Source organism: Oncorhynchus mykiss, chromosome 18, assembly GCF_013265735.2.
Source record: "Oncorhynchus mykiss isolate Arlee chromosome 18, USDA_OmykA_1.1, whole genome shotgun sequence".
Classification (NCBI taxonomy): Eukaryota; Metazoa; Chordata; class Actinopteri; order Salmoniformes; family Salmonidae; genus Oncorhynchus; species Oncorhynchus mykiss.
In genome coordinates this window covers 43,058,037-43,086,025 of record NC_048582.1, presented here as the reverse complement: position 1 = coordinate 43,086,025, position 27,989 = coordinate 43,058,037, and the positions used below count along the sequence as shown (strand labels likewise).

The following is a 27,989-nucleotide window of genomic DNA, read 5'->3' as shown; positions in this document are numbered from 1 at the left end:
GGGAGTTTTTTTTAGGATACAAATAAAAGGAATAGAGCAAAGCACAGGCAAAGTCCTAGAGGAAAACCTGGTTCATTCTGCTTTCCAACAGACACTGGGAGACAAATCCACTTTTCAGCAGGGTAATAGCTGAAACGCAAGGCCAAATATACACTGAAGTTCGTGTAGATGAAGGCAAGGAGACATGTTAAAGAAGGATATTTAACATGGGCCAGCCAGCATCTCTGTGGAACACTTGACACCTTGTAAAGTCCATGCCCGACAAATTGAGGCTGTTCTGAGGGCAAAAGAGGGTGAAACTCAATAATAGGAAGGTGTTCCTAATGTTTTCTACACTCGTTGTATATCCATCCTCTCAGAAAATGAATGTCAAATTCCTTCCATATTGCTTTGTAACACTTTTTACCTTCTAATATAACTATATGAGCTAGAATAATTGGTGTAAGAGCTTTACCAAGCACTTTTTAACAATTATGAAAGATAAATTACGCCGATTACAAATACCTGTGATTGTATGAACTTTTCACGTTACATAATCACAACCATTTATATGTTCATGTGTGTGATTGTCATAAACATACCACCTCAAAGAATGATGAAAGAGCCTCTTGGATAAGTAAATGACCAATATCAAGCCCATGTAAATATATCAAGTTTTATTTGTACTAACAGGTATTATGCAATATAAATAATTTTGAAAATACAGCCTCATCATCTAAAGTCCTAAAAGTCACAGAATATCTCGGCACTGAGTGAACATTGCAAATCATCATGAAGCGTTCTGATTAACACATGTCCATCTAAGCCCCAACCTTTTCTTATTACAAACGTCTATCGTTTTACGATCTATATAATTTTGACTTCAATTCATTAGACCTTTTTTAAACATTTTTTTTTAACAGACGACAATCAATCAAGGTGGATAACTATCATATAATATTCAATAAATAAAGTAGTAATAACATAAGATTGGTACTGCTTTAACATGGATGGCTTTCTTTCCTTGTGCACAGCTAAAATAACTTGGGAAAAAACTGCAGAAGCCATTTCTAAGACAGATATCCAGTGATCCAGCAAAACACAAAAAGTAAAACACAGCAAAAAGGAACTAAAGAAGAGTGTTTTTCGAAACAGACAATCCAAGACTGACCCACAATCCTCCTCATTGAAGAGTAGTCATTTTCATGGAGTCAAACTGCACATTACCATCTAAAGGGACATTTTCTGTTCTCAGACCTCAAAAGTGGCCTTCTGTTCCAAGTCCACAACACCATTGGTTGTGTAGATCCAGCTATATGCATGAAGCACTGCAAATCTGTAAGTTACATAGTGCTTTCCTTTTCCATGCATTTGTTTTGGATTCATTTTCCGTTCCGTCTGGATCACATAGCCCAGGACGTAGACTTACCTCAACAGAAGACAACTTTCTGAGGTCTGAGAAACACCATGTTTGAAATGTTCCACATGGTCAGTGCTCCCTAGCAACGGAAGCCAGTCTTCCAATGTTGGGATATCCACTTGAGTGGATATACAGGCTTAACGCGACAGAACATACATAGTCAGCAGCATTGACATAGTGGTAAACCAATGGGTGGGTAAACTATAAAGTCCAGTGGGCGATCAAGAGAAGACTAACGAAATACAAGAAGACGTGTTACATTGTTATATCTGTATTATTTGCATTTTACTGTAGGCCTATAGGGAAGGTAGGATATGGGGAGATATTGAAATGTCTTATATTTGTACGTTCTTAATTTGTCTAATAAGATGAGTACAGATTTTCTCAGGGGACCCCACAGGGTGCCCCGACCCCAAGTTTGGGAACCACTGTACTAACCTCTCGCTCTTTGCTTGCTTCCCCTCTCTGTGTCTCCTCTGCCGCCTCCTGCATGCTTTGCAGCCTGCCGCAGCCTCGCCACCGTCAGTCTGACTAGTCCCACAGATAGAACAATGAGCCAGATATTTCACCTGATGTATAAATGTGAAGCATCCGGTTGGCATTTCCACCCACTTCCAAATATGGTGATGAGAGGAAGCATTGTTGCCGGCAGAGGAAGAAGATAGAGCGAGATGGATTTTGGCCGACATTCCGCAAAAATAAATAATTGATTAAACATTTGATCTCCATACAGTTTTCCAAAACTAGAATCTGTAACAGTGGACTGTGTTTTGTAGATTTTACCCTTTCCCAAAGTTGTGTTATTTAGTAGGAGGGTAAGGGTAAATGTAGTTATTGCACACGCGCACTTCAGAGTAGGCGTTCCCTAAAGGACATATGCAAATAAATGCTAGAACGCTCCAGTAGGATCAAACTAACTTGTGCTTGGCTCTGCCCACCTCCTTACTTATTCTGCCCACTATGATTCATTTGCTCCCATTGGAAACGACAGGCTCTGGTCTATCTTGGGTTAGTTATAAACATTTCAGTACTCTCTGTAAAGCAAATTTATGATGAGAACTTAGTAGCCTATATTTTGCCCCTGCTCTGGTCAAGCGCCATTTAACATTAGCTTCTTTCTTCATCCAGCTAGCTAGCTGGCTAACACTAGCCAGAGCCCTTTAATAATTTAAAATGTTATAGCACTACTAGAAGTCTCTGCCACCTGACTGACATATCTATACGCAACTATTTGCCAGTTGTACACTCATTCTCCAAGAGTCAGGTTTTTTGTTTGTTTGAGGGATGTCTGTAGCCACGGCTGGAGTCGCGTACATTTAGGAGAAAAATAATACAATTATGTACGGCATCTCGCAAACCCACTAGTCTGTCAGCGGCGTCTCTAGTTGCCTACTTTTATAGCCACTTGCCGTTGGTGGGGTAGTTTGATTCACTGGCCCTCGGTCTGTGCTGCGATTCGCGAGAGGGCAGAGTTTAGCTGTTCGCTAAAAGAAGGAAGGCGCGAGTAGAACTCATCAAGAAAATTTGCGTTCTGAGCTTTGATCTTCGCTGGGAACGCAATAATAAGTGGGTTAACTGTCATTTCACAAATTAAAAAAGGTGAGTAAATAATACGTTTATAATGGATTATATATATATTTCTTTGCATATCCCAACTCCTCAAGTCACTCGCAGGAAGTTGGGTCACGACCAGGGTTGTACAGCGCCCCTGGAGCAATTAGGGTTAAGTGCTTTGCTCAAGGGCACACCCGACACATGGTTGGCTCCAGTATTCGTATTCCTTTCGGTTACTGGCCCAACGCTCCAACCTCGAGGCTACTTGCCAGCATTTTGTGTGTTTACCCTCCACTACATCCCTGGTCAGCAGAGTCTAGCATCGTTGTTGTTCATGTAAACATGGCTGGAGATGGACGGTAAGCCACAAACAGCCGCCTCATTATTGTTGCTTAAAGATGGGAGAAACTCCTCAGTGAGGGAAACCATACCACTGTCCACCCCATGGCCATTGTTATTGATTTTGTTTGTTGGACGAAGCAGAGGTGGAGAGGTGAGGTATAATTTTTTCCCGTTTTAAGAATAATTCATATATGCTGCTGTTCTATGATGTCCGAGAGAAAAAATGTGTTTGTTGTTTGCAGTAATTTGTTTCTTGTTGTAATATCACAAATGGACATGGCAGTTTTACTATTAAAGATTCCAGCTTTCAAGGTGGATGGTACATTTGCTTGTGTGAGCTGGCTGACCAATCCAAACAGTTTCCAAATAACACACAAAAAAAAGTGTCAAAAGCTCAAATAAACAGATGACTAAAACACTAACACACACATTCACAGTAAACACACATACCAATCCGATTACTTCAAAATGTTCTATCAATTCTCTGGAGGGATATAATATGAAAGTTTCAGTCTTTGCTTGTCTTTTTGCATTGAAGGTTACATAAAACACCCTGGGGGATCCTGGTTTTCTGCCCTTTAACAACTGATTTAGAATCAGTTATCACTAACCCAGCCTGAACTCAATCACCATGAGCTAAACAACTACACCATCTCTGGGTCAGTATACTGTCACCACATAAACATCTAAGCCCCGTGTGTGATGTAGCAGATGGTTAAGTGCATCGCTACTGCATTCCTGAGAAGTTCTGCCACTCTGGATGCAGAAATGCCTTGTCCTTTCTGTGTCCGAGGTATTGACGGTGCTTCTTGAGTATGTTGAGTTACAGTGTAGAGGGTTGTGAGTTCACACCCCAGTTGGGGAAGAATTTCCACTCTGTCACGTCCACATGTAATGGTAGCTTTATCAGTCCGGGAGGGTTAGTTAGTTGTAGACAAAGAGTGTCCCTTGAGACAATTGGGGCCCTCAAGTGAAGAGTCACTGTTCTCCTGTAGTCATGGCTTGGTTCCTGTGAGGGACTGCAGGCTTCTCATCTTGCAGCAGTGCATTTTGGGAAGTTGAGTTTTCAGGGCATGTGGCATGCAGAGTTTTCATGTCCCCTTCCTAAGAGAGGTTGTGGAAGTAGAGGAACGGCCGCTCACCTGTAGAGGACAGAGACAAGGGGCAAAGCGGAGTCAGATCACAGATCATACCAAGACATTTTTGTGTTGCTGAGTGTCAGTTGTCTTTCTATGAGTGTATTTGTGTGTGTGCAAGTATACTTCTGTGTCTGAATGTGTGTTTCGGATTATGTAAAAAAAAAAGCAGTTTGTGTGAGTGTGTTTGAGTTAATCTTTCGGTGTGTGTCAGTGTGTCCTCACGTCTCATACATTACAAAGGCAACAGAAGAGGAAGAAAATAAGAAGAGAACAACAGACAGGTAGGTAGAGAGAGTCCAGGAGGGCCTGCGTGTGGTCATGATTGGCAGGATGTTGACATGCCATATGGAGACGCACGATTGTTTACCCCAAGGGGGGATGTCAAGGCTTTTTTATTTTTTTCTGTTCCTGTCAGCTCCTCGTACCAAACAGAGAAAGAGGGAGACAGCAGTCTGACACAGACGCTCAAGTATCACTGCCTCGCCTTTAGTGTTTCAAACACTGATTTCTCTTTTGGATTCTCAGAGCTGGGAGCAGAAAAGAGTGGTGAGGGATTTTTTTAAAGGTCTAAATACCATTAGTATTTTGTTATTGACGGGATAGGGGGAATGCAGAGGGAGATATAACATCGAAGGGCACACAGTAAGGAGACTGATTCTATTTCTAGCTAAACAAAACCCAGACATGGAAAGTAGCATACTTGTTTGGAGGCCTCCGTGGAGGAATGGACTTCATTTCCAAAATGTCCATTGTACTGCAGTATCGCTGTAGAAACAAGAGAGACAGAGCAACACTTCAGAATCCCAAGACCTTCACAATGAAAAGTTAGAAGAAAAAAACTGAACCTAATAATATCACAGTAAGTTAAGGTATCAGTTGTATTTTTAGGGCAATATTCCGTTTAGATTTCAGGGTAATATTGCCTTGGAGTGACAAGCGGGAAAAAGCGATGGCTTTTCTGCTTGTTCTTGGTTTTCAATTGATTTGTGGGCTATATATATATCTATATATATATATACACACATACACACACACATATATACACTAAATCAAACTGTCCACTTAGGAAGCAACACTGATTGACAATAAATGTCACATGCTGTTGTGCAAATGGAATAGACAACAGGTGGAAATTATAGGCAATTAGCAAGACACCCCCAATAAAGGAGTGGTTCTGCAGGTGAGGACCACAGACCACTTCTCAGTTCCTATGCTTCCTGGCTGATGTTTTGGTCACTTTTGAATGCTGGCGGTGCTTTCACTCTAGTGGTAGCATGAGACGGAGTCTATAACCCACACAAGTGGCTCAGGTAGTGCAGCTCATCCAGGATGGCACATCAATGCGAGCAGTGGCAAGAAGGTTTGCTGTGTCTGTCAGCGTAGTGTCCAGAGCATGGAGGCGCTACCAGGAGACAGGCCAGTACATCAGGAGACGAGGTGGAGGCCGTAGGAGGGCAACAACCCAGCAGCAGGACCGCTACCTCTGCCTGTGTGCAAGGAGGAGCAGGAGCACTGCCAGAGCACTGCAAAATGACCTCCAGCATGTGTCTTACTTATTTTCCACCATAATTTGCAAATAAATTCATTAAAAATCCTACAATGTGATTTTCTGGATTTTTTTTCTCATTTTGTCTGTCATAGTTGAAGTGTACCTATGATGAAAATTACAGGCCTCTCTCATCTTTTTAAGTGGGAGAACTTGCACCTCAAACCAATTGAGACGGTTTGGGATGAGTTGGACCTCAGAGTGAAGGAAAAGCAGCCAACAAGTGCTCAGCATATGTGGGAACTCATTCAAGACTGTTGGAAAATAATTCTAGGTCGGGTGAGAGAATGCTAAGAGTGTGCAAAGCTGTCATAAAAGGCAAAGGGTGGCTACTTTAAAGAATCTAAAATATAAAATATATTTTGATTTGCTAAACACTTTATGTTACTACATGATTCCATATGTGTTATTTCATAGTTTTGATGTCTACGCTATTACTCTACAATGTAGAAAAGTTTTTTTTTTTTTATTAAAAAAATAAAACCCTTGAATGAGTAGGTGGGTCCAAACTTTTGACTGGTACTCTGTGTGTGTGTGTGTGCGTGTGTGTGTGGGGGTATGTGTTTTTGTGCGTGCAAATCTGCTCTTGCACCAATCCATTCAGCCTCTGCTTGCAGCAATCCAATTCTGGGTTGTTACCATCAAAAGTCTGAACACAAGAATGCATAGGAAACAATGCCGAACACCGTTGGACCAGATGGATTATCTAACGAACATACTCCGTTTGGTACCAGTTAAAAAAATATCATTAACACCACACTCTTTCCTCTATTGTTCGAGCTAGATAGTTTGCTTTGTTCATGGAGTATAGGCTAGCTAGCTATCTACCATTGCAGCTGACCCGCTAAAGTATGCTAGCGTTAGCTAGCCAGCTAGCTCTAATTGCAGTGTTGGAACCTGTTCCATTGATAAATTGTTTATCTCACGCAATTTTAACTTATCCAATCTTTTTACTGGGGCTGTGCAGCAGGCACGTATTATGCAGAAACAGTAGCTAGCTAGTTAGCCCATTGGGTTTTTCTTTCAGATTTTTTATTGAACAGAATAAAGTCAGAGTGATAGCGTGTAAAGAATAGGAGAGTGACAAAGGGCTGTGGGTTAGATTTGAACTCATGCAGACACAGGTATACATGTGTGCTGGAGGCAGTGACGCTAACCGCCAGAACACCTAAGCCACAGAGTATTGGGCTCATTAGTACTTCCGATGTGCCATTAAGATGGGGGAGGGGTGGGCTTCATTCAGAGCAGTGGATGACAACTTTCGTACCAAATCTGACAGCCCTGACACAGCCCCTGGCTGCCTGGGAAGTAACGCATATATTACCGCAAATTAAACTGCCTGGCCTCTGATGTGCCTTTGGCCAGCGCTCCCGTGTCACATGTCAGATGTCCTCCTCTTGCTCTTTTTCTCTCTCTATGTCTGCATATCCCTCTCACTAGGTCACTCTTTCGCTCCTTGTTGTTTCTCCCTCTCTTTCCCTGTACTTGCTCACTGCTCTTTCTCCTGCTGTCACCCCAATTGTGTCAGGTCTCTGATGTTCTGGGAGTGGAATTTACTGTGTGTGTGTGTGTGTGTGTGTGTGTGTGTGTGTGTGTGTGTGTGTGTCTGTAGCCTCGATGCCACCTCTTTCATTCTTCCTTTCTCTCGCTCAGACACACACACCCTTATCCTTGTCACACAGTACTGGGTGCCCACTGCCCATCTGTGTCACTGTGATCCATGCACGCACATACTGGTACACCAGCGGAGGTTACTGAGGGGAAGACGGCTCATAATAATGGCTGGAATGGAGTGAATGTAATGCTATTAAACACATTATTGTGTTCGATACCATTCCAATCACTCCATTCCAGCCAAAATACTCTGTTCCAGCCATTATTATGAGCCGTCCTCCCTGTCCACTATGACACACACACCCACACCCACACACACACACACACACACAGGTCGACAGCAGACAGAGAGACCTATTCCTTGACTGGTACTATCACCGGCAGAAACATGCAATGTCCTTCTGTCGGCCTTGGTAAACATGTTTCCCCCAAGCTATTAGCATTCAAGCCAAAACACTCGTAGAAAAACAGAAAAGGCGGCGGACAAATGAAATGAAAAACTCATACTACAAAAGGTCACGTTATTACATGTGACTCAAAGGGCTAAAGAGGATGATGATGGGATCTACGACGACAAGCTGCAGGTTAGAGCTGCTACTCTCAAAGTGACCTGAGTGTACAGTACATGGTCAGTTTTGTGAATGCATATTTCTCTTCCTCTACATGCTGAATTATGTAGGGCTGTGGTGAACAATATAAAAAATACAAAATCAATGCCATTGTCATTAATGGCATTGGGGCCGCAGGTAGCCTAGTGGTTAGAGCGTATGGCCAGTAACGGAAAGGTTGCTAGATCAAATCCCTAAGCTGACAAGGTAAAACATCTGTCATTCTCACCCCTGAACAAGGCAGTTAACCCACTGTGCTGTCATTGTAACTAAGAATTTGTTCTTAACTGACTTGCCTTGTTAAATAAAAGGTAGAAAAAAAGGACTACATTACCCAACACTCAATCCCCCCTTTTACCTTGTTGGTCAAGCCTGGGATCTACAAAGCCCCAGTGCTGGTAGAGAGCTGCCAGGTCATGGGGGTTGTAGTTCTTCAACAGACCCAGGATGTCCATGTCCATCGGGGTGTCTCTGCTTTCCCCAGCAGTCAACTCCCTCTTCCCATGGCCGAAGACGGTGGTGGGTGCCAGGTACCCACTGCTGCCCTGCGCCCCAAACATGTTTGTAACTGACCAAAGGTCTTGACCTTTCAGGGCTGCAGGGGGATCCTGTGGATGGCTGTGTGGGTGTGGACGGGGCTGGGGGTGGGGGTGTAAATGAGTTCTGTCTGGGGTAAGATGGGATGTGTGGTCGGCCCTGCCATGGTTCCTGGCGAGAATAAAGCCGAGGCCCTCTTGCGGAAGCAGGCTTCCCCCGGCAGCAGCCCGATGATGGCTTCCAGATTTGGGTCTGCTTGTCGACTGCTGGGAGAATACTCGGATGCTGGTTGAGGCGGCGGTGGTGGTGGCGGCAGGAACTTTAGGGTGGGCTTCTGTTTTAGATCGGGCGCTCTTATTTGCCACCTCCCCCGTATGGTTTGGGAGGTTTGACAACTTCTTCTTTTGAGGTAGGAGCGACTTCCCACCACCAGTGGGTGACCTTGTGGAGGTACGTGACCCTGACACCATTGCCTGGCTGGTATTGGACTGGACAGTAGTAGTTGTGGTGCTTGTGTGGGTCTTTGGCCTCTTGGTGCCTCCACCTGAAGGTTGCGTGGCAGTGAAACCTGGGGCTTTGGTGCGCTGGGACCGGGGCACTGGGAGCGCTGGGCAGTCTTTTCCTTCCAGGAAAGGCGGGGGCCCCGTGCGTCGTCCAGCAGCCTTGGAGCCCTTGAAACAGGAGACGCAGGGGGCCCACTTGGGGGCCAGGGAGCTGCCACTATCCACCCTGTGGGCCACACGCTGGTGGATCCACAGCACCTCCAGGTAATGGGTGGTGTGGGTGCAGAACGGACACTGGTGTCTGACTAGCTTACCCTCGGACAGCGCTGCCACAGGGTTCGCACCACTATCCTCCTGCTGGCCCTCGGGCGGGGCAGACAGGTTGAGGAGGCTGGCGTTGATGATAGATTCCTGAGAGGATTGCCCTTTGACCTTTAGGCTCCTCGAATTTTCAGACTGTCCGCTCGATGCCGCCCTCTCCTGGCCAGGAGGATTCCAGTAGGGCTGGCTAAGCAGTGTGCTCTTCAGCCGGAGATATTCCATGTAACCTGAGACTTTGGGAGTGCCGTGGCTCGGGTCTTCTATAACTGCTTCCAGTATGTGATGACGTGCATCCCTGATGTGCTTGTGCAACTTGTGCATGTGGAACGTGAGGCAAGAAGGGTCGCTGGTGTGGAAGTCACAGTGCTCGCAGAAGTATGGCTTGGTATCTGTGGATAGCAGAGTACAGGTAGACTAAGCTCACATTGAAAAACAGACATTTTAAGAAAATGAGCTTCAGCAAGGTGTGAAGATTTAATAAGCTTTCACAAACATGTGGATGAGAGAGAAGGACATTGTAATGCTACTTTTCATCAGTCCTTTTTAGTGATTTAGCCTAACAACTCAGCTATTTTCAATACATGCTAAATTCAACCGTGTTCACGTCCAACTTAACTTTTACTGTTGAATGAAGCCTTCATGAACTCTTAAGTATATTCCAGAAAACATTCAAACAAATGTCAAGCTATATGAATGGTACAGAAAGGTTTATGCCTCACAGTACCAGATGTAAGGGCCTTTCATATTCCTTTATGTAGGATGGGGGGTGGAATGGGCAATCCATGCCACACGATGGCGCCATAAAGCCATATAATTTGCAGTGGCACCCTAAAGGCAACTGTTGAACAACCATTTGACCTGTATGAGTACTGCTCCATGACAACTGCTTCGAACTGGAAAACTGAACTAAGACATCCACGTCCATACTACTTCAAAATGTGAGAAAAGTGCTACAGAATAATAAATACATCCATCACTTTTTGCTTGTCAATGTCATGAGTGTAATTTCATACATTATAAGACTATCACAAACTTGTGAGTTGCTAGTTATGGGCATATTTACCATGTAACCATGTTTTATTTGTTTTATTTCACCTTTATTTAACCAGGTAGGCCAGTTGAGAACAGGGCCAAGATAAAGCATAGCAGTGCGACAAAAACAAAACAGAGTTACACATGGGATAAACATAAACAAACGTACAGTCAATAACACAATAGAAAAGGTCTATGTGCAGTGTGTGCAAATGTAGTAAGATTAGGGAGGTAAGGCAATAAATAGGCCATAGAGGCAAAATAATTATAATTTAGCATTAACACTGGAGTGATAGATGTGCAGATGATGGTGTGCAAGTAGAGATACTGGGGTGCAAAAGAGCAAAAACAAAATAACAATATGGGGATGAGGTAGTTGGGTGTGCTATTTACAGACCGGCTGTGTACAGGTACAGTGATCTGCCCTGATGCCCTGATGCTTAAAGTTGGAGAAGGAGATATAAGTCTCCAGCTTCAGTGATTTTTGCAATTCGTTCCAGCCATTGGCAGCAGAGAACTGGAAGGCGGCCAAAGTAGGTGTTGGCTTTGGGGATGACCAGCGAAATATGGTAATGTGGTAATGTCTGAATTTTTGGGGGGATTTTTTCATTATTATTGCTGTGAGAGTAAGGAAAATTGTTCTGTTTTTTAAGTATTTTTTTATACCCTTTTTGTGATATCCAAGTGGTAGTTACAGTACTGTCCCATCGCCGCAACTCCCTTACAGACTCGGGAGAGGCGAAGGTCGAGAGTCATGAGTCCTCTGAAACATGACACCGCCAAGCCGCACTGATTCTTGACCCGGAAGCCAGATCCACCAATGTGTCGGAGGAAACACCTTTCAGCTGGCGACCGAAGTTAGCGTGCTTGTGCCCAGCCCGCCACAAGGAGTCGCTAAAGCGCGATGGGACAAGGACATCCCGGCCAGCCAAACCCTCCCCTAACCCAGACAACGCTGGGCCAATTGTGCGGCTGGCTGCGACACAACCTGTGATCGAACCCCTTGTCTGTAGTGACGCCTGTAGCACTGAGATGCAGTGACTTAGACTGCTGCGCCAAGACAAATGCTCCTTTTGAAGATTACTTTTTTCAGAAATGTTCCCTTTTCAATCAGGATTTGAAGTGTGAATACAACCAAGATGCCCTTTGTCATGTAATTTCACGAAAATCGAATTCTTGTTGCTAATCTAGGTGATAGTGTGGTTTTGTCTTACCTTCATAGGTTGGGTCCCTGATATTATTCCTCTTTATGGACGAGGCAGACAGAGAATGTTCTTGTCTTGGTGTGCTGGGCTGACTGGAAGAGTTTGATTTGGTGGCTTGCTTGCTGGCTTGATGACCATCTTTCACCTTTTTCTGCAATATTCCAAACGTCTCTGGGCTGAGCCCATTCAACAAGGTGCGGCTATTTCTACTGTCACCATGCTGGTGGGAGATCCCACCGCAACCACCATTAACGACAACATCCTGGGAACCTTTCTTCTTCCTGCTTTGGGAGGAGTCCAGCTGCCTCTTCCGCTTCTCCTGTTTCAGCGGCACATACTCGCCTTTCTCCTGGTCAAACACCACGTCGGCATCCGCCAACCTCTCCTCCCAGCCTATACTTTTATCTGTCACCTCAACCACATGCCCTCTGGTGACCAACTGCCAGGCCTGGTAACTGCATACCGGGTCCAGCTCGGGGATCCGTCTTCCAAGATTCCCCTCTATAGCTGCCTCTCCAGCCCCGGCTGCCCTGAGGTTAAGGCATTCCAGGAAGCGACTCTTGGCGGCGGGTGATGACGAGCCATTTTCGGGGTCTTGCTGCAGTGGCTTGTTGGGGGTATGGCTCTGCTTGTGGACCCTCTCATGCAGCCGGAGGGTCTTGCGGTCGTAAAAGAAGTTGCCGCAGCCGGCACACAGCTCGTAGAGACAGTCATCGTTCACCAGGGACGCCGGCTCCCGGGGGACCCCGTTGAGGGTGGTCGGGGACTCGCCGCTGTCACCACCCCCAGCCCGCAGCTGGCTTTTGGCCCGATGAATCCGCATGTGGCTCTGGAGGAACCAGGCCTGGCGGAAGCGCCGGCCGCAGATGCGGCAGCCATGGTCTAGGGAGCCGCGGTGCTTCTTCATGTGGGCCTTGAGGAGCAGGGCCTGGGAAAATACTTGGCTGCAAGACCCGCAGGGGAAGGAGCCAGCACTGGCCTCCTCGACCCTTTCGTCCATCCAGTTGGTCCCTCCCGGAAATGAGTTGCCCTCAGCCGTGGTTTGTGATTTGTCCTCCTTGCCGTCATCCTGGATCACTGCGTCGTCGTCTTTCTTCTTGGAGCTTTTCTTTTTTGTCTTGCCATTGACTTTGTGCTTCTTGGCCGAGGTGCCTTTGGCAAGGTTGTTGTCGGGACTAAGCAGTTGCTGGGGGTCTCTCTGTGTTTGTCCTTGCTCCCCATCCACTTCCCCCTCCCTTTTCTTGCCGTCCTCTTCTTTCTTGCCCAGGCTTCGGCTGAACAGGCCCAGCTTGTGGCTGCGGATGTGGACTTTCAGGCTGCCCTTCTGGGCCGCCCGGTGTTCGCAGTAAGGACACTTGTACGGCTTCTCTCCAGTGTGCCTGCGCATGTGCTGGGACAGCGAGCTAAGGAGAGGGAAGCTCCGTCCGCAGAGACCACAGGTGTGGCCAGAGGCCATCGCATTGTCCCCCTCCTGGTCACTCTTGACAGCGTCGGCCATGCTTTGGTCCGCCCGCTCCTGCTTCGACACCACCTCCATGGGCTGTGGCAGCTCAAGTGTCTGTTGATCCCCGATGAAGAAAACTGACTCGTGCGTTCCAAAGTCATAAGGTTCTCATAGTGATGAGGGATAGGTCTGTAGATGTTGGATTTTCTTTAGCAATCATTAAGACTGGAGGGATTATCATTAAAAACACCTAAAAAACAAGAAAAAACAATTAGGCCATATTATAAATCTAATAATAGGTTTTATTATAACCACGCAACCAATACAATAACTGACATCTGTTAGGCTATATTTACAACCTAGAGACAGACGGAGGCAGACAGGGACAGAGCGAACACCGTTCTCGGACGGAGCTTCTACAGCTGCACCATCGAGAACATCCTGACTGGTTGCATCACTGCCTGGTATGGCAACTGCTCGGCCTCCGACTGCAAGGCACGACAGAGGGTAGTGCGTATGGCCCAGTACATCACTTGGGCCAAGCTTCCTGCCATCCAGGACCTCTATACCAGGCGGTGTCAAAGGAAGGCCCTAAAAATTGTCAGTCATGGACTGTTCTCTCTGCTACCACACGGCAAGTGGTACCAGAGCATCTAAGTCCAAAAGGCATCTTAACAGCTTCTTCCCCCAAGCCATAAGACTTCTGAACAGCTAATCAAATGGCTACCCAGACTATTTGCATTGCCCCCCCCCCCCCTTTTACGCTGATGCTACTCTCTGTTCATTATCTATGCATAGTCACTTTAACTCTACCTACATGTACATATTGCCTCAATTACTAACCGGTTCCCCTGCACATTGACTCTGTACCGGTACCCCCTGTATATAGCCTCGCGACTGTTATCTTACTACTGCTCTTTAATTATTTGTTACTTTCATTTCTTATTTTCTTTTACATATCTATTATTTACTTAACACATATTATTCTTAAAAATCGCATTGTTGGTTAAGGGCTTGTAAGTATGCATTTCACTGTAAGGTTGTACCTGTCGTATTCGGCGCATGTGACAAATACAATTGAATTTGATTTGATTTGACAGTCACCAGGAGGTCAAACAGAGGGGAAATGCTATCGTGCTGCAGTCATCAAAAACAAAACAACGCTATGACCATACAAAGAGCACCAACAACTTTGTCTAGAGGACTAGCCTCTATACAATGACGGTTGCAAATAAGTCAAAAATACACATCCCATTCCCTGGTACATTTAAAATGACTTCATCCACAGCTTAAGTTTGCATACATTTTGAAAAGAGCTTCTCGCATTGGGCCCAAGTGTAAAGAGTTTACATAGGACTACCATTACTAACAAATCATCATGTCCACATACGGTCGGTTTTTTGAATGTGTATGTTTCACTGTCACAACGTAAGAGAGTGTTACGTCTGTCCGTATTTAAGTTTTATAAATGTAACGGCGTGTGTTAGAGAGGAGAGGGAGAGAATTTGCATTACACTCACTTTTGAATGGCTATTGTCCACAACAACAGGATGATTGATGGTTGTCCTTAAAGGAAGCGTACACTGAAAGTGTGTATGTGTGTGCGTGTGAGTGTCCTCTGTTCCCCATGCCTTAATTGCATGTGTGTACTGAAGCATGAAGAGGTGCATTCAGTCCTGACCAGTCAGGATGAGGCCTCAGGGCCAGTCCACTCCAAACCGCATCAATACGCCATTATCAACAAACTACATTTCTTTATCTCACAGACAAACAAACAGGCTGAGACAGTCACACACGCGCAGACAGACACACACTCGCAATACTAACAGTGAACGTCAAGGTCACATTGAGTGGTTATTAATATGAAGGGAAATGTAATGTCATAAACGAACAGTAGTTAACCTCACTCATACAAGAGACACTGAGAAAAGCACAGATAAAATAATTATAGAAATGGGGCAGGTGGCATCAGCATCGTTAAGAGAAGAATAATACATATTTTCATAGTCAACTCCTCCTGCACTATAGATACCCTAAAGTAAAAGAAAATGTGAGCTGTTCCTATATCAAACAAACAATGTGTTTATTATTTACGTCTCAGACAAAGATGTATCTTTGTGAAGGGGCATCTGTTCCAAGTTGTGTTTTTTACATTTTTGTGGATGATACACACACATCCTTCACGGGCCAACTAATTGGCGGCAGGGGGATGGTTTCCCAGACCACAGCAGAAGATGGTGCCTTCCTTCTCAAAAACTATAACGGTGCGCAAAGTGCCCAGGCTCTCTTAGAGCCAACGCAGTACAGGCAGCCGCGGGAAAGGAACACCATTGTGTCAGCTGCACCAGAACTGTCACATTTCGTCACGTCTCGCCCTCCAACCATTACCAGGGGGTCCTACAGTGGCCATTGTTGGGCAATGGGGCCTGCAAAAGATGTCTAGGGGTGAGAGAGCAGTGGCGGGGGGGGGGGGGGGTGACAAAAGAGACCTATCTGTCCCGTTTCAGGCCACTCTGAGCCGTGCGTGTGTGCGCGCGCGTCCCAGCATGTCTGTGTGTGCGTTCTGCTATGGGCTTTTCACTGCGTGTGCTCTTCCAGCGAAACAGCCAAGACACTGGCATGGGCTCCAGAATGGGAGTTGAGTTAGACGAGTGTGGTGGCAGGTGTTAAGAGGGCAGACGCTGAGGGATTAGCGTACAGACCGAGTGGCACAGTGGCTCTGTATGGGGGGGGGAGACAGGGAAGGGGGTGGTTAGTGGAAATTAAGGGGTTAAGGTGACGGCAGGGCCGGGTGATGATGGGTTAACACAATGGGGGATGGTGGGATGATGTCAGAGCGAAAGGAGGCAACAGATGGTAGTGGAGGGCCATCAGGCCTGTGTGTGTGTGTGTCTTACAAGCAGACTAAATGAGTCATCCCCGGTAAAGTTTTTGAGGGTATGAAGTGTTTCCAACTAGGTCATTGTTAGGTTTGGGGTCTTAAAATGGCATACAGCAACCTATCCTAATAGGCAGCAACACCATCTTTTATAAAAACTCTCACAAAATGTTTGACAGACATAAACAATTCCATGGTCAGACTTAACAATTTCCAAGGAACATTTTGAAAAAACACATTTACTTGAAGAACAATGCAGATGCAAAGTTTGGTAACAGAATGACTGTTTGTGCCGGCATTCTGTTACCAAACTTTTGAATCTATACTGTTCAAGTAAATGTGATTTTGTAAAATTTTCTGGAAATTCTTCCAAGTTGCCCTTGTGCATAGAGTTGTACAGTTTGTTGAACTTTGCAATCATTGGTTTTTGTTTGACATAGATTTTAAAGTAAAAAATCTCAGTCTCAACATAATTCTGTTGTCCGTGGACAACAAACTTTCCTGAATTGAAAACACACACAAAAACAAACCAAAAAGAGTATTTCTATGAGAGGGTTTAAACACATGCTGTGTCATTTAGTGGAGTGAGAAGATGTCTGACAGTGTGCTGTGTGTTCCGATCTCTCTAACCTCTGGCTGTTCCTTTATTATGTCTCTGTTCGTATAAATCTCTGTGTTCTTCAAAAGTCCATTCTAAACAGAAATGGGCCTAATAGAGAAGACCATGATCTTGAATGATCATCGATTTGTGCAATAGACAACATAGCAATAGAAACAAAGAGCAAAAAGAGGAGATTTGAAGAAAAAAAAAAGGTCTGCAATATTTACAATTCAAAACAAAATGTAAGAGTGTGTCTTTAAAGATGTACTAGCTCTACGTTGAACCTTATAAAGAGGGTAAGCTCTATTGAAGATGAGAGGGGCAGTGTTCTCTCAGATGATCTACATAAAGGAAGACAATACATAATATAGACCAGGGGTTTCCATCCCTGTTCCCGGAGAGCTACCATCGGTAGCTCTACCTGTCGGTTTTCACTCCAACCCTAATCTAGCGCACCTGATTTGTAATAATTAGCTGATTGATCAACTGAATCAGGTTAGTTACAACTGGGGTTGTAGCGAAAGCCTACAAGAGGATAGCTCTCCAGGAACAGGGTTGGAGAGCCCTGATATAGGCTTTTAGCCTAGCTAGATAACACATTCAATAAAAACAGAGATGTGACATTGACTTCAAGATAGTGGAAGGGTGGTGCTTCGGACAAACACACACACACAAACAAAAAAACAGGACACGTCGATGGATGATCCACACAGTCGCAGATAGCCAAACATATTGCTATGAGCTGACTTTTTCTGTACAGTCCCTTTCTCCCGCTCTCTTTTCTTTGGCAGATGAATAGCCATGTCCAGTCAGCTGTCCTCACATTTATTCAGCCTGACGTCCAAACCAGCTCAGCATAAACTCCCCATGGCCAGGGCTCTGGTGCTGAGCTAAGAGCCTGTGTGTGTGTGTGTGTGTGTGTGTGAGAGAGAGAGAGTGTGTGGTGCGTGAGAGACAGTATGTGAATACATGCATGTGTGCGGCTATGCGTGCACGCACCAGTGAACCTTTGTCTGAGTATGTGAGTGTGTTGTCTGTGTGTGATGATTAAGTCACCCACATATGCTCTCTCAACCAACTGCAAGCTGTGCCAACATAGCCACTAGTGCTAGCATGTGACAGTCCTTATGCTAATGTTATGCTATACAGTGTGCTTCTGTCAGTGATCCAAATTTGTGTCTTGCCCAATCCCAAATCAACCTCTAGACCCTACTCCCTCCTAGATCTGTAAGGATTGGAGTACACAATTCCTGTGAGTTTATCAAAGGGCAAGGTGCAGCTATTATGATATTGCTTACAACTATCCAATTAATTCAGATGCATAAAGACTATGGGTCAATTAGGGATTGGGTGAAATTATCCCAGTGATTCACTTTGATTATTTGTAGGTGGAAGATTATTTTTTTTAAAATACATAAGACAGCATACAAAACAAGAGACCAAGACAACATAAAACACAACGAGAACCATAGTAAATTGAGCAACTGAGATAGGCAGGGAGATGCCTCCACTTTGATCACAAAGGGATGCTCTTTGGTCCCAAAGTGTCCCTATTTTGGCCACAGAGGGTCCGCTCCAACGTCCAGCTAAAAAGAGACAGACAGAGGTGTGAGAGGCGACGGGGATGACAGCCGTCTGTCGTGGTGAGGTCACAGTGTAGAGGCCCTTTAAACGAGGCATTGTTTACCAGGCCGCGCGGCAGCTCCAGCGTCCGCCACATTGACTAACACCCTCTACACTGTCTGCCTAATCCACGTCCTGGAGGCCCACTGTGTTATAGACGTGTCAGAAGCACTGTGTTATAGACGTGTTAGAAGCACTGTGTTATAGACGTGTCAGAAGCACTGTGTTATAGACGTGTCAGAAGCACTGTGTTATAGACGTGTGAGAAGCACTGTGTTATAGACGTGTGAGAAGCACTGTGTTATAGACGTGTGAGAAGCACTGTGTTATAGACGTGTGAGAAGCACTGTGTTATAGACGTGTGAGAAGCACTGTGTTATAGACGTGTGAGAAGCACTGTGTTATAGACGTGTGAGAAGCACTGTGTTATAGACGTGTGAGAAGCACTGTGTTATAGACGTGTGAGAAGCACTGTGTTATAGACGTGTGAGAAGCACTGTGTTATAGACGTGTCAGAAACACTGTGTTATAGACGTGTGAGAAGCACTGTCTTATAGACGTGTCAGAAACACAGCCCATTGAGTAGACGTGTCAAATATTGTGTGGAAACAAGAAACTGCATGTCTGGGTAAGAAACACCGTTTATAGATGTGGTCCACACAATGTGTGTGATAGACATCTATAAACAGTATCTCTATAAGCTAAACAGAAATTAGGAAGTATGTCTTGTCGCCATTGCGACTATAACCTAATTCTACAGTGAAACACCGCTTTCCCAAATCAACAAAAAGATCTAGTCTATATCCCTCAGAAAAGCAAAAAGGTTCAAGTAATTGTTAAAATAAGAGTAAGATATATGATGAAGTCTCATGTTCCTTCTTTGTTTTAACATTATGGCATAAGAGGTGCAAAATGTGCACTAGTACAAACACACAGCATGTCTGGCCCTTAAAGCAACCAGCAGCTGGTGTGGTTATGCTGCTGCTGCGTGTGTGTGTGTGTGTGTGTGTGTGTGTGTTCAACTCTCCACCCGGTTACACAACAAATACACAGGGATTACTCTTGATAGCATGTGATGAGCTGCTCAATGAGCTGCCTTTTAACATTCCAGGCCTGCTACACCACTGAAATGTGCTGGAGGTAAACCAGGGAGGGATCTTGAGCATGGAGTTTGAGGGAATGAAGAAAATGCACGCAAATGCACACAGACACACACCCATATAGCTCCCCTAGGTGAGTTTAAAGCCCGATTTTGAGCAATTCCAGAATGTTGTGTATATGAGGCAGTGTTTCCTGTATTTTCCTGGTGGGTCTGACAGTGCAGCACAGACCTCTCCCTCTCCATCTCTACAGCCTCGATTGGTCGGTGTGGGAGACACTGGAGTATAATCTGGTGGCATTAACTTGCTCTCTAAAAAAAGCACTCTCGACAGGGATTAGATTATCATGGTAAGGTCAGCTCAGACTCCCTCTCTCTCCATCCAACCCTCTGTCTGTTTCTCTGTCAAACATAGTGAATATAATCATTTGAAATGCTACAAGGGTCGAATACCGAAATGAGAATATCTAAAAGTAATATGGCCCAACACATATGATCCATCTCTTCCAATTCATCAGATTTCATCAGATTTCGCAGACAGCACATCTTTCACATTTAATTAGTGGCAGCCTGGCAGGTTAATGTTTTGTAGAATACTATACAGAGATTACAATGAGCGTAAATTTGCTAATTGTATACTTATAACAGTATAAGTGGCAATTTCTTTATTGATCAAATTGTAGGTGAAATTGGTGGAAATTGACGCTGAAATGGTGCTAAACATAGTGATGATCCTAGTATCGTATAGCCTAGCAATAAGCACAACATTTTCAGATGCATCTCTGTCATGGTAAGAGTAAAGAGTAAGGAAAGCTTACATAATTATGAAATGAAAGGCACTGCAGTCTAAAGCCGGTAAAACATATAGCCTAAGGCTGTATAGGCTACATCTAAGCTATCACTCTTATGTAGCAGGAAGTAACTACCCACAAAGACAACAGATTAACAACCAATTTTGTTTAGCATTGGATTGAGGAATATGATAAAATTCCATATCTGAAACATTTTTACAGACAAAATCCCCATTAAAAAATATAATATATATATATATATATATATATATATATATATATATATATATATATATATATATATATATATATATTAGTTGGTCAATAGTTAGGCTGAATTACTTGTTAAAAACAGTATTATTAAATCATTTGCAGTCTTGCAGTCACTAAATAAAACCAATAGTTTGTAGAAAAAATAAGGAATTGGATCACTGCTAGGGTACACAATAGCAGGTATTTTTGTAAATAGAAGGTGCTCTTTGGCCATTGAGTGCAAAGTACATCGGTGTACTCCCTGACGAAGGCCATGCTGCCGAAACGTGCCAGTCTTTAATCCTTGTTCCCTTCAACATGCCATACAAATAAACGCAATTTAATTAGAGAGTGCCTTGATCCTCCTTGCATTTTTAAAGGTGCAATACGCAGAACACCCTCCACCATTTCCTGGTTGGCAAAATTATAATAGTTAGCCTAATTTCAGTTAATGTGACAAAACAAGCAATGTAGAGAATCATTGTACCATCAAAACCGCTGTGAAATACATGTTCAATAACCAAAAACATTGTATTTTCAGCTAGTGTATAAAACCGAAAGTAAAAGATGCAAAACTTAAGAACAGGAAACCTAAAAATAGGGCACATAGAATAGATCTACATCTTCTTAGACTTGCTTTCAATGAGAAAGAAATGTGCGTTACAGATATGTCTGTGAATTTGGTTGGGTCTCCCAAAAACGTTTCATATTGGAGCTTAAAATGTACAGTTTGAGCATTTACACATCATTTGTGGGGGACCATTCTAATGAAGTGGTATCCAAATCGGTCCTCATTTCATGTGTGCATTTAATTACAGCTGGCTGCATCGGGATCAGGTTCCCTGAGGTGGTGCAGCATCTTTTCCAACACCGCCTCATTGGAAGACTATAGTATAGGTAACCGGACACCCATCCAATCTTGTCTTCTTCTCCCTGTCTCAGAGGGCTGAACAGAAGGGATCTGGGACTGCCTCGCCTCCTCATCTCCCATCTGGACAAATTACCAGTGTTTTCCCTACAGATGTGAGATCTTAATTTGAGCCAGTTTGCTACAGCAGGAAAATAATCCTGCAGCAATAAGACATTTGAATTATGTGGATTAGAATTCATGGACATTTTTGTAGGAGTTGAAAATCAAGTCTGAAATTTCAAAGTGGAAGTTACAAACTTCAAAAGCCTCTGTAAACCTCAGATACACTACACGTTTTACATGTCCTGACATGCAGGAAAGTTTTCCTGCAACAGGATGATCAAATTACGATTTTACATCTATGTATTGAAATACAGACAAGGCAGCCCCATAATCAATATGTTTCCCTCCCCTACCTCAGAGAATTTGGCTTCAAGTCTTCTCATTGAAATGTTTTATTTTGGCTGTAATGGATGGTGATTCTGAAAATAAGAATCTAAGGGCATTGTCTTACGTCAGATAACTCAACGATTCCGCCTGCAGTGATATGTCTCGTATCTCACAAAGAGTAATGGGATAGATCAAAAGGAGTTTGGCTACAATATGCTATATAAGATCTGAAACTGTTACCTACAGTAGGTAACATTGTCTGCTGATCCCCATTTCTCCCTCAAAACAGTTGATCTAAGCTAAAACAATGAATATGTAAATAATGTTGATGTTTTTTGGGGAGAAAGTCTCCCAGTTTTACATGTAGCTAAGGATTATTGTACTTCAATGGGAAGTATTTCAGAATTTTGACTATGGGCATGAAAGCTATCATAAATGTGTCCAACATTAGCTTGCTAGCTGAGCAAGTCACTGAAACAATGTTGCTAACCAACTAACTACCAATTTAGTGCTCCATACACAATATTGAATCTTTCAAAAAAAGCTAGCTAGCAATATACTGTAGTGGTACTAATGCTTACACTGAGTTTTCATGAAGCTGCTGTGCTCAGCTAACTCAACGATACAACGTAACGTTAGCGATTGCTGAGAAACGGACTGATTTCTGATAACTGTCCCTGTTAATTTTGGGCCTGCATGTCTACAACTTCATGGTAATTTAAAAAGGTTAAGCAAGGTTTTTATGTAGAGCTAGCTAGCTAGGTAAATATGTCTGTAAGCTAGCTACAATAGTTAGCTAAGCCGCTGATCAAGTCACTGCACTGGCGACTGACGTCCTTGTACATAACTTTTGCAGGAGATAGCTCCGCTTTGTTTTTATTTAATTGCAAACTATTAAATCACTGTCACAGCGTTTGCAATTATATAGCTAGTTATTCTGGTTATTTCATGGAGAGTCATGCGAGAGTGCGGTGATATCTCAAATTAGGAACAATTTTTTCATTTTTGAATGGCGGATGCTCGGGAATACAAAAATGTTAGTATGAGTTCCATGGCCTACAAGACAGGTCGGTTGAGGGACGAGCGTCGCGTAGAAGTAACGCCACCTGTCGTAAGACAATTAATCAAAGGGGTCAATACTACAGCAATAGTGGGAGGAGAGAGGAGAACCATGGGAGTATGAGTTTTCCCAGCTGATCAATCTTGGTTAGTTTGTATCTACCCACAGTCAGACAGACCAAGAGAACATTACCACTCAAACGGGAAACACTATAGATCGGAGCTGCCTTAATGAGTAAACTCACGGTCTTACTGCTTTATCGACTTCCCTTGGTATTTTATCGATCAATTAATGTCATCATTGAATGGTTGGAAAGTCTGCATAACTGTAATGCATCTATTTGAACGTCAACCATAAGGAAGCATGATCAGACACAGAAAAGAATGAAGCACTGACACAGAATAGGCAGGAACTCAGATATGAAAAAGAAAGGTTGCTCAGCAACTCCAGAGGACATCGGTTTTTATTCAAGTCTAGTGTTATAGCAGACCGTGAATCAATGGGGTGATGGAGTTTGTCTGTGTAAACGCAATGTCAGTTTTCAACCCAAACAACATAACCAACTCAACTGAATGGTTTGTAATCACATTTGCAATGGACGAATAATACATTAAATGCTATATTAAGTCAGAGATATGAATATTAACTTCATCGTATGAAGTGTAGCTACAATAACGGCCTTCGTGACAACGGGCTTTTTTCAATCTGTATTGCGGAAGCGCAGCATTACAGTGTGATTGAAATTTAAAGGCAATGTTCCAGAGTTTAGCGGAGGCTCAATCAGAAATTACCTTTCATTTCGATCGCGCAATCTGTAACGCTTCAGCAATACAGATTGTAGAGACTTTTGGGGGACCGATTTTTTTTGTCAAAATCAATGAGGGTCAGAAAAGGGGCAGTTATGTTGGAACTATATTGTTCCATTATAATTTCTACATGCTTTCTATCTAGTTGTAGACGTTTGAGTGTGGCCTGGAGTGGGTTTTTTTAACCCAAAATAATAATCTACCACAAAAACAAACAAAAAACACAGGCTGTAGTTTTCCCACCCCTGGTATTAGCAGTAGCACAAGGCAATTTGCAGATTTAAAAAGTAACAATGCAACCACTTGCATGAAACCATATGAATAATAAGTTGCTTATAACTACATGACACCTCCCAATATAGTTATCTTAACTGACTAGGCCTAATTTGCAGAATAGCAAGTAGAAGAACAAATGTTGGCACCTATATCCATTCACTAATCAGGCAACATGTTCCCCATCTGTATAGAGTAGGAGACCTTAGTGATTTTTTAAATTAAAGATGCCTAATATTGGCCCTTAAGTGCCACTGTGTACTGTATATACATTTTGTTCAAATCCATATGGTTATTTGTTTAACCTGATTGAAAGCACTGTACCAGGACTTCATTTGAAGCATGGTAATGCTCAAATTATCCCAAAATTAGAAAGCCAAAAACAGGAACAGTAAGCATCCTGAATGCTGCCAAGACAGTCACATGAACAGCCTTTATGGTTAGATAGTCGATCCTCCTGTGTCACTCTATTTAGTACCAACATCCAAAGAGAAGATGCACCTTCAGCATAATCTCTCTGATGCACATACACACTAACGGATGCACAAGCACACACAAACAAACAAAAAAACAAACACCATGCCAGAACAAAGTCCCCTGCCCACATTGCTCTCAGTTGTGGCATTGCCAACTGACCAGAGCCAAGGTCTTCACCAGACACCAGCATGTGTGTTCTAAACACAGCTGCCGCAAGTGAGCTCTCTCCACACACACACACACACACACGGCTCTCTATCTCTCTTACCTACAGTACATGTTGACTGCCCACTGTCATTAGCATGTACAAATAACACACTTCTACTTACACACACCAAAACCCATCTTATTTTCTCTACAGCCTTTACACACATTATTGCACAAAGAACTTTAAGCAAAAGCACACTCACGGTTTGTGTTTGAAACATGTCAACGATGTTATGCTAAACTGTCATTCTTGACTATGAATGGTGTTTTTCAGTTTGTGGTCCACAGTGGCACAGCAGAGAATTTGCATACTACTAATGATGCCACTACTGTACCCTGTGCCTGATACAGGAGGTAGGTTATTCAGAAAACTGACCTTACAGTAAAGTGCAGTAAATTTCTACAATGCTGTAGATTGGATCCTACTTCTATTCAGCATAATAACAATGACTTAGATGGGGGTTAACCATTACCATTAGGCTATTGATTATATGAGGTCATCTTTTTTTTTTAAGCTGGTTGTCTTGTACCATACATTGACCCGCAGCACTAAGCGGCATGAATACCCCCATCATGGTAATAATACATGACTGCAATGATTTCAAGATCCTACCTATCCACATGATTTCAAAACAACTCTTTCGAGATAAACCCTATCGCTGAACAATCTCAACCTCCCTCTGCCATGTCTCCCCCCCAACCACCCCACCCCAGCCGCCACGTCTCTCCCACTTAATCTGTATGATTAAATAATTTTTCCTTGCCCCTAATTTTTTGGGGGGACGGCAATACTCTGCCTGCCTGATAGTTGCTGAGCATACTCCCGATTGATCGCCATGCTGAGAAGATTACCCTAATAGCACCGGATTACCTCCCCACATGTTGGCCACACGCGGGGGGATGGTGTGTGTGTGTGTATGGGGGGGGGGGTTATTTAAATAATTATCTACCCATCCATCTATCTCTAGCTCCTATGTATCCATCTGCCTGTATACCTACAATATCTGTCTGTCTGCATCTGTCTGTACAAAAAAATATCTGTCTGTCTTTATGTCTGTCAAATCAAATGAAATGTTATTGGTCACGTACACATATTTTGCCGGTATTGCAGGTGCAGCGAAATACTTGTTTCTAGCTCCAACAGTGCAGCAATACCTAACAATTCACACAAATCCCAAAAATGTAAATACACACAAACATACATACATGATGGTGTATATAGACATTATGGACAATATATGAATAGAAAAGGTGTGTACAGCAGTAGTTATATAGGATTAGCTTTGACTAGAATACAGGATATACAGATGAAGGGGGTAAAACAGTATGTAAACATTACTAAAGTGACCAGTGTTCAATGACTATGTACATAGTGCAGGAGTCTCTAAGGTTCAGGGTAGAGTACAGGGTGGTAGTCAGCTAGTAACAGTGACTATGTTCAGGGCAGGGTACTGGGCGGAGGCCGGCTTGTGGTGACTGTTTAACAGTCTGATGGCCTGGAGATAGACAGACAAGACAGACAGTCTTTCAACCATCCAGATCCATCTACAGGCATCTTTCTCCATCTATATACACACACATCATGACTTTTACAGGCCTCTAATCAACAGATTACTATATGTCACATCCTATTTTGCCAAGCTTTATGTCCACTGTGTCAGGCCTACACTGTTATGCTTTCTTTCAAAGTGCAGGACTATCCAGGAGGCAAGTCACCCAAGCCATTGTTACTTGGGTGACCAAAGGTTTTGTAAATTCTCCCTAGTCACAAGACTTAGATTTGAAAGTGTTGTGTTAGTGTCTCTGGACATGGCTGACCATTCTACAGCATGCTGTGTGGATACCTACCTGCAATACAGAAATACAACTCAACATGGCGACGGTCTAACTGTCTTTAGACAAACTGTCCATATTTTCGTTATAGGTCTCCAACGTACTGTGGTGAGAAGGTTAAACAACAGCAACAGTTGAAGAAGGACAAAGACGTTCAAATATTAAAGTTGCCTGTGTGGGTTTTTAGGCAGTCCAGATGGAGTAGACTGAGAAGCCATTGAGCGAGTGGAGAGAAAAGGAATTCTAGTAATCTGTTGCTGATCTTGTACAATAGGCGCCTTGTTTCTTGTTAGGGCCCCTCACAAACACAAGTTTGTGTATGTGCACTGACAATGATAGCACCAATAGTCTGCCTTATGAATGTAAAGAGGCAGAAATATATGGTGAAAAGGATAAGCAATTGTGTGACAGCAGAGTAGGCCTAGCCTGTTTTCGTTATCTTGTGGAGTCAAGTCAAACATGACACGCTGTCTCTAATCAAGTCAAGTTGTCTTCAATAGACATTATAGATCTAGATATTATAGAACCTTCCCGAGCTGCCTGTTGAACATCAAGTTCGCACTGTGAATTAATTAACCATTGAAGTACGGTTTATCCCCTCCTCTTCAGAACAATGCACTTGTGCTCAACCTTTTTGGGGACACCATGAAAAACGATAATTAAAACAGTGGAAAATATTTGCATATGGACTTTCGTTGCATAACCTAATATCACTTGAGTCTGTTTCCATCTTTAAAGTTAAAAAAGTCCCTTACCTGACTATAATCAAGGGCTAAACGAATTTGTTCTGTCCTCCAGTAGCCTAACACACTAGAATAAAAAATTTAAAAAACGCGATGACAGTAGCCTACATCCGTTAAAAAGTTGTCCAATTATTTTAGCGGAGATAATCCTCCAATTATATGTGTATAGCCTCCTGCTCCCAGATGAATTCCTGGCGTGATTTCTTACTGCGCTCAATATGCCCGAAGTGCAAAATTTTAGTCAGGTCGTTTAATCATGGTCTCCATGTCCCGTTTGACTCGCTACCCTTGAAATAGAATCGGCTTAGTACTCGACAGACTTAACAGTTACAAGCAATAGGCTTCAAGACAAAAACGCATCAAAACAAAAAAGTAGGAGCTAAGCTCCGCCCTAAGCTTCCACCAGACCGTAGTTTCTGTAACAAGGTATAAAAACATTTTATGACAAAATTAGGCAAGATTTGATCTAATTTATTCAATGGAATGCGCTGTTGAAATAATCCCTCCACACTGCCTCTACACGGACATCCACCGCCAATAAATAAACAAATAATTATGTAAAATAACCCGCGAACCCATCACCGTTTATAAAAACGCTTGTAAATGTAGGTAATGTCAGCCTATAATCGTTCTCTTCTTACCTGTACGTTGTTGATGTTATTAAAAACCTAAGGGCAGAGTAGATGACTGTGCATCGATGGCATACTTCAAAGTGAAGATGTCTGCGTGACGCCACCTCCACAGTGGCTGATAGTTACGTTATCTCTGTTTTGGATGTGTAATAAAGTAGGCTAGCTACCCT

At 43.4% G+C, this 27,989-nt stretch overlaps 1 protein-coding gene across 2 annotated transcripts; it reads right to left on the bottom strand.

The window, feature by feature from the left end:
- Window positions 1-639: 639 nt before the first annotated feature.
- Window positions 640-27,989, bottom strand: LOC110496329 (zinc finger protein 516). Of its 2 annotated transcripts, none has more exons than XM_021572153.2 (5): window positions 27,829-27,989; window positions 11,810-13,494; window positions 8,561-9,952; window positions 5,135-5,199; window positions 640-4,437 (listed from the first exon to the last, which is right to left on the bottom strand). In XM_021572153.2, the coding sequence occupies exons 2-5, from the start codon at window positions 13,335-13,337 to the stop codon at window positions 4,387-4,389; spliced, it is 3,036 nt and encodes a 1,011-aa protein (XP_021427828.1). In that variant the 5' UTR covers window positions 13,338-13,494; window positions 27,829-27,989; the 3' UTR covers window positions 640-4,386. The 2 variants fall into 2 exon arrangements, with proteins under 2 accessions (XP_021427828.1, XP_021427829.1); XM_021572154.2 differs by lacking the exon at window positions 27,829-27,989 and adding an exon at window positions 27,200-27,535.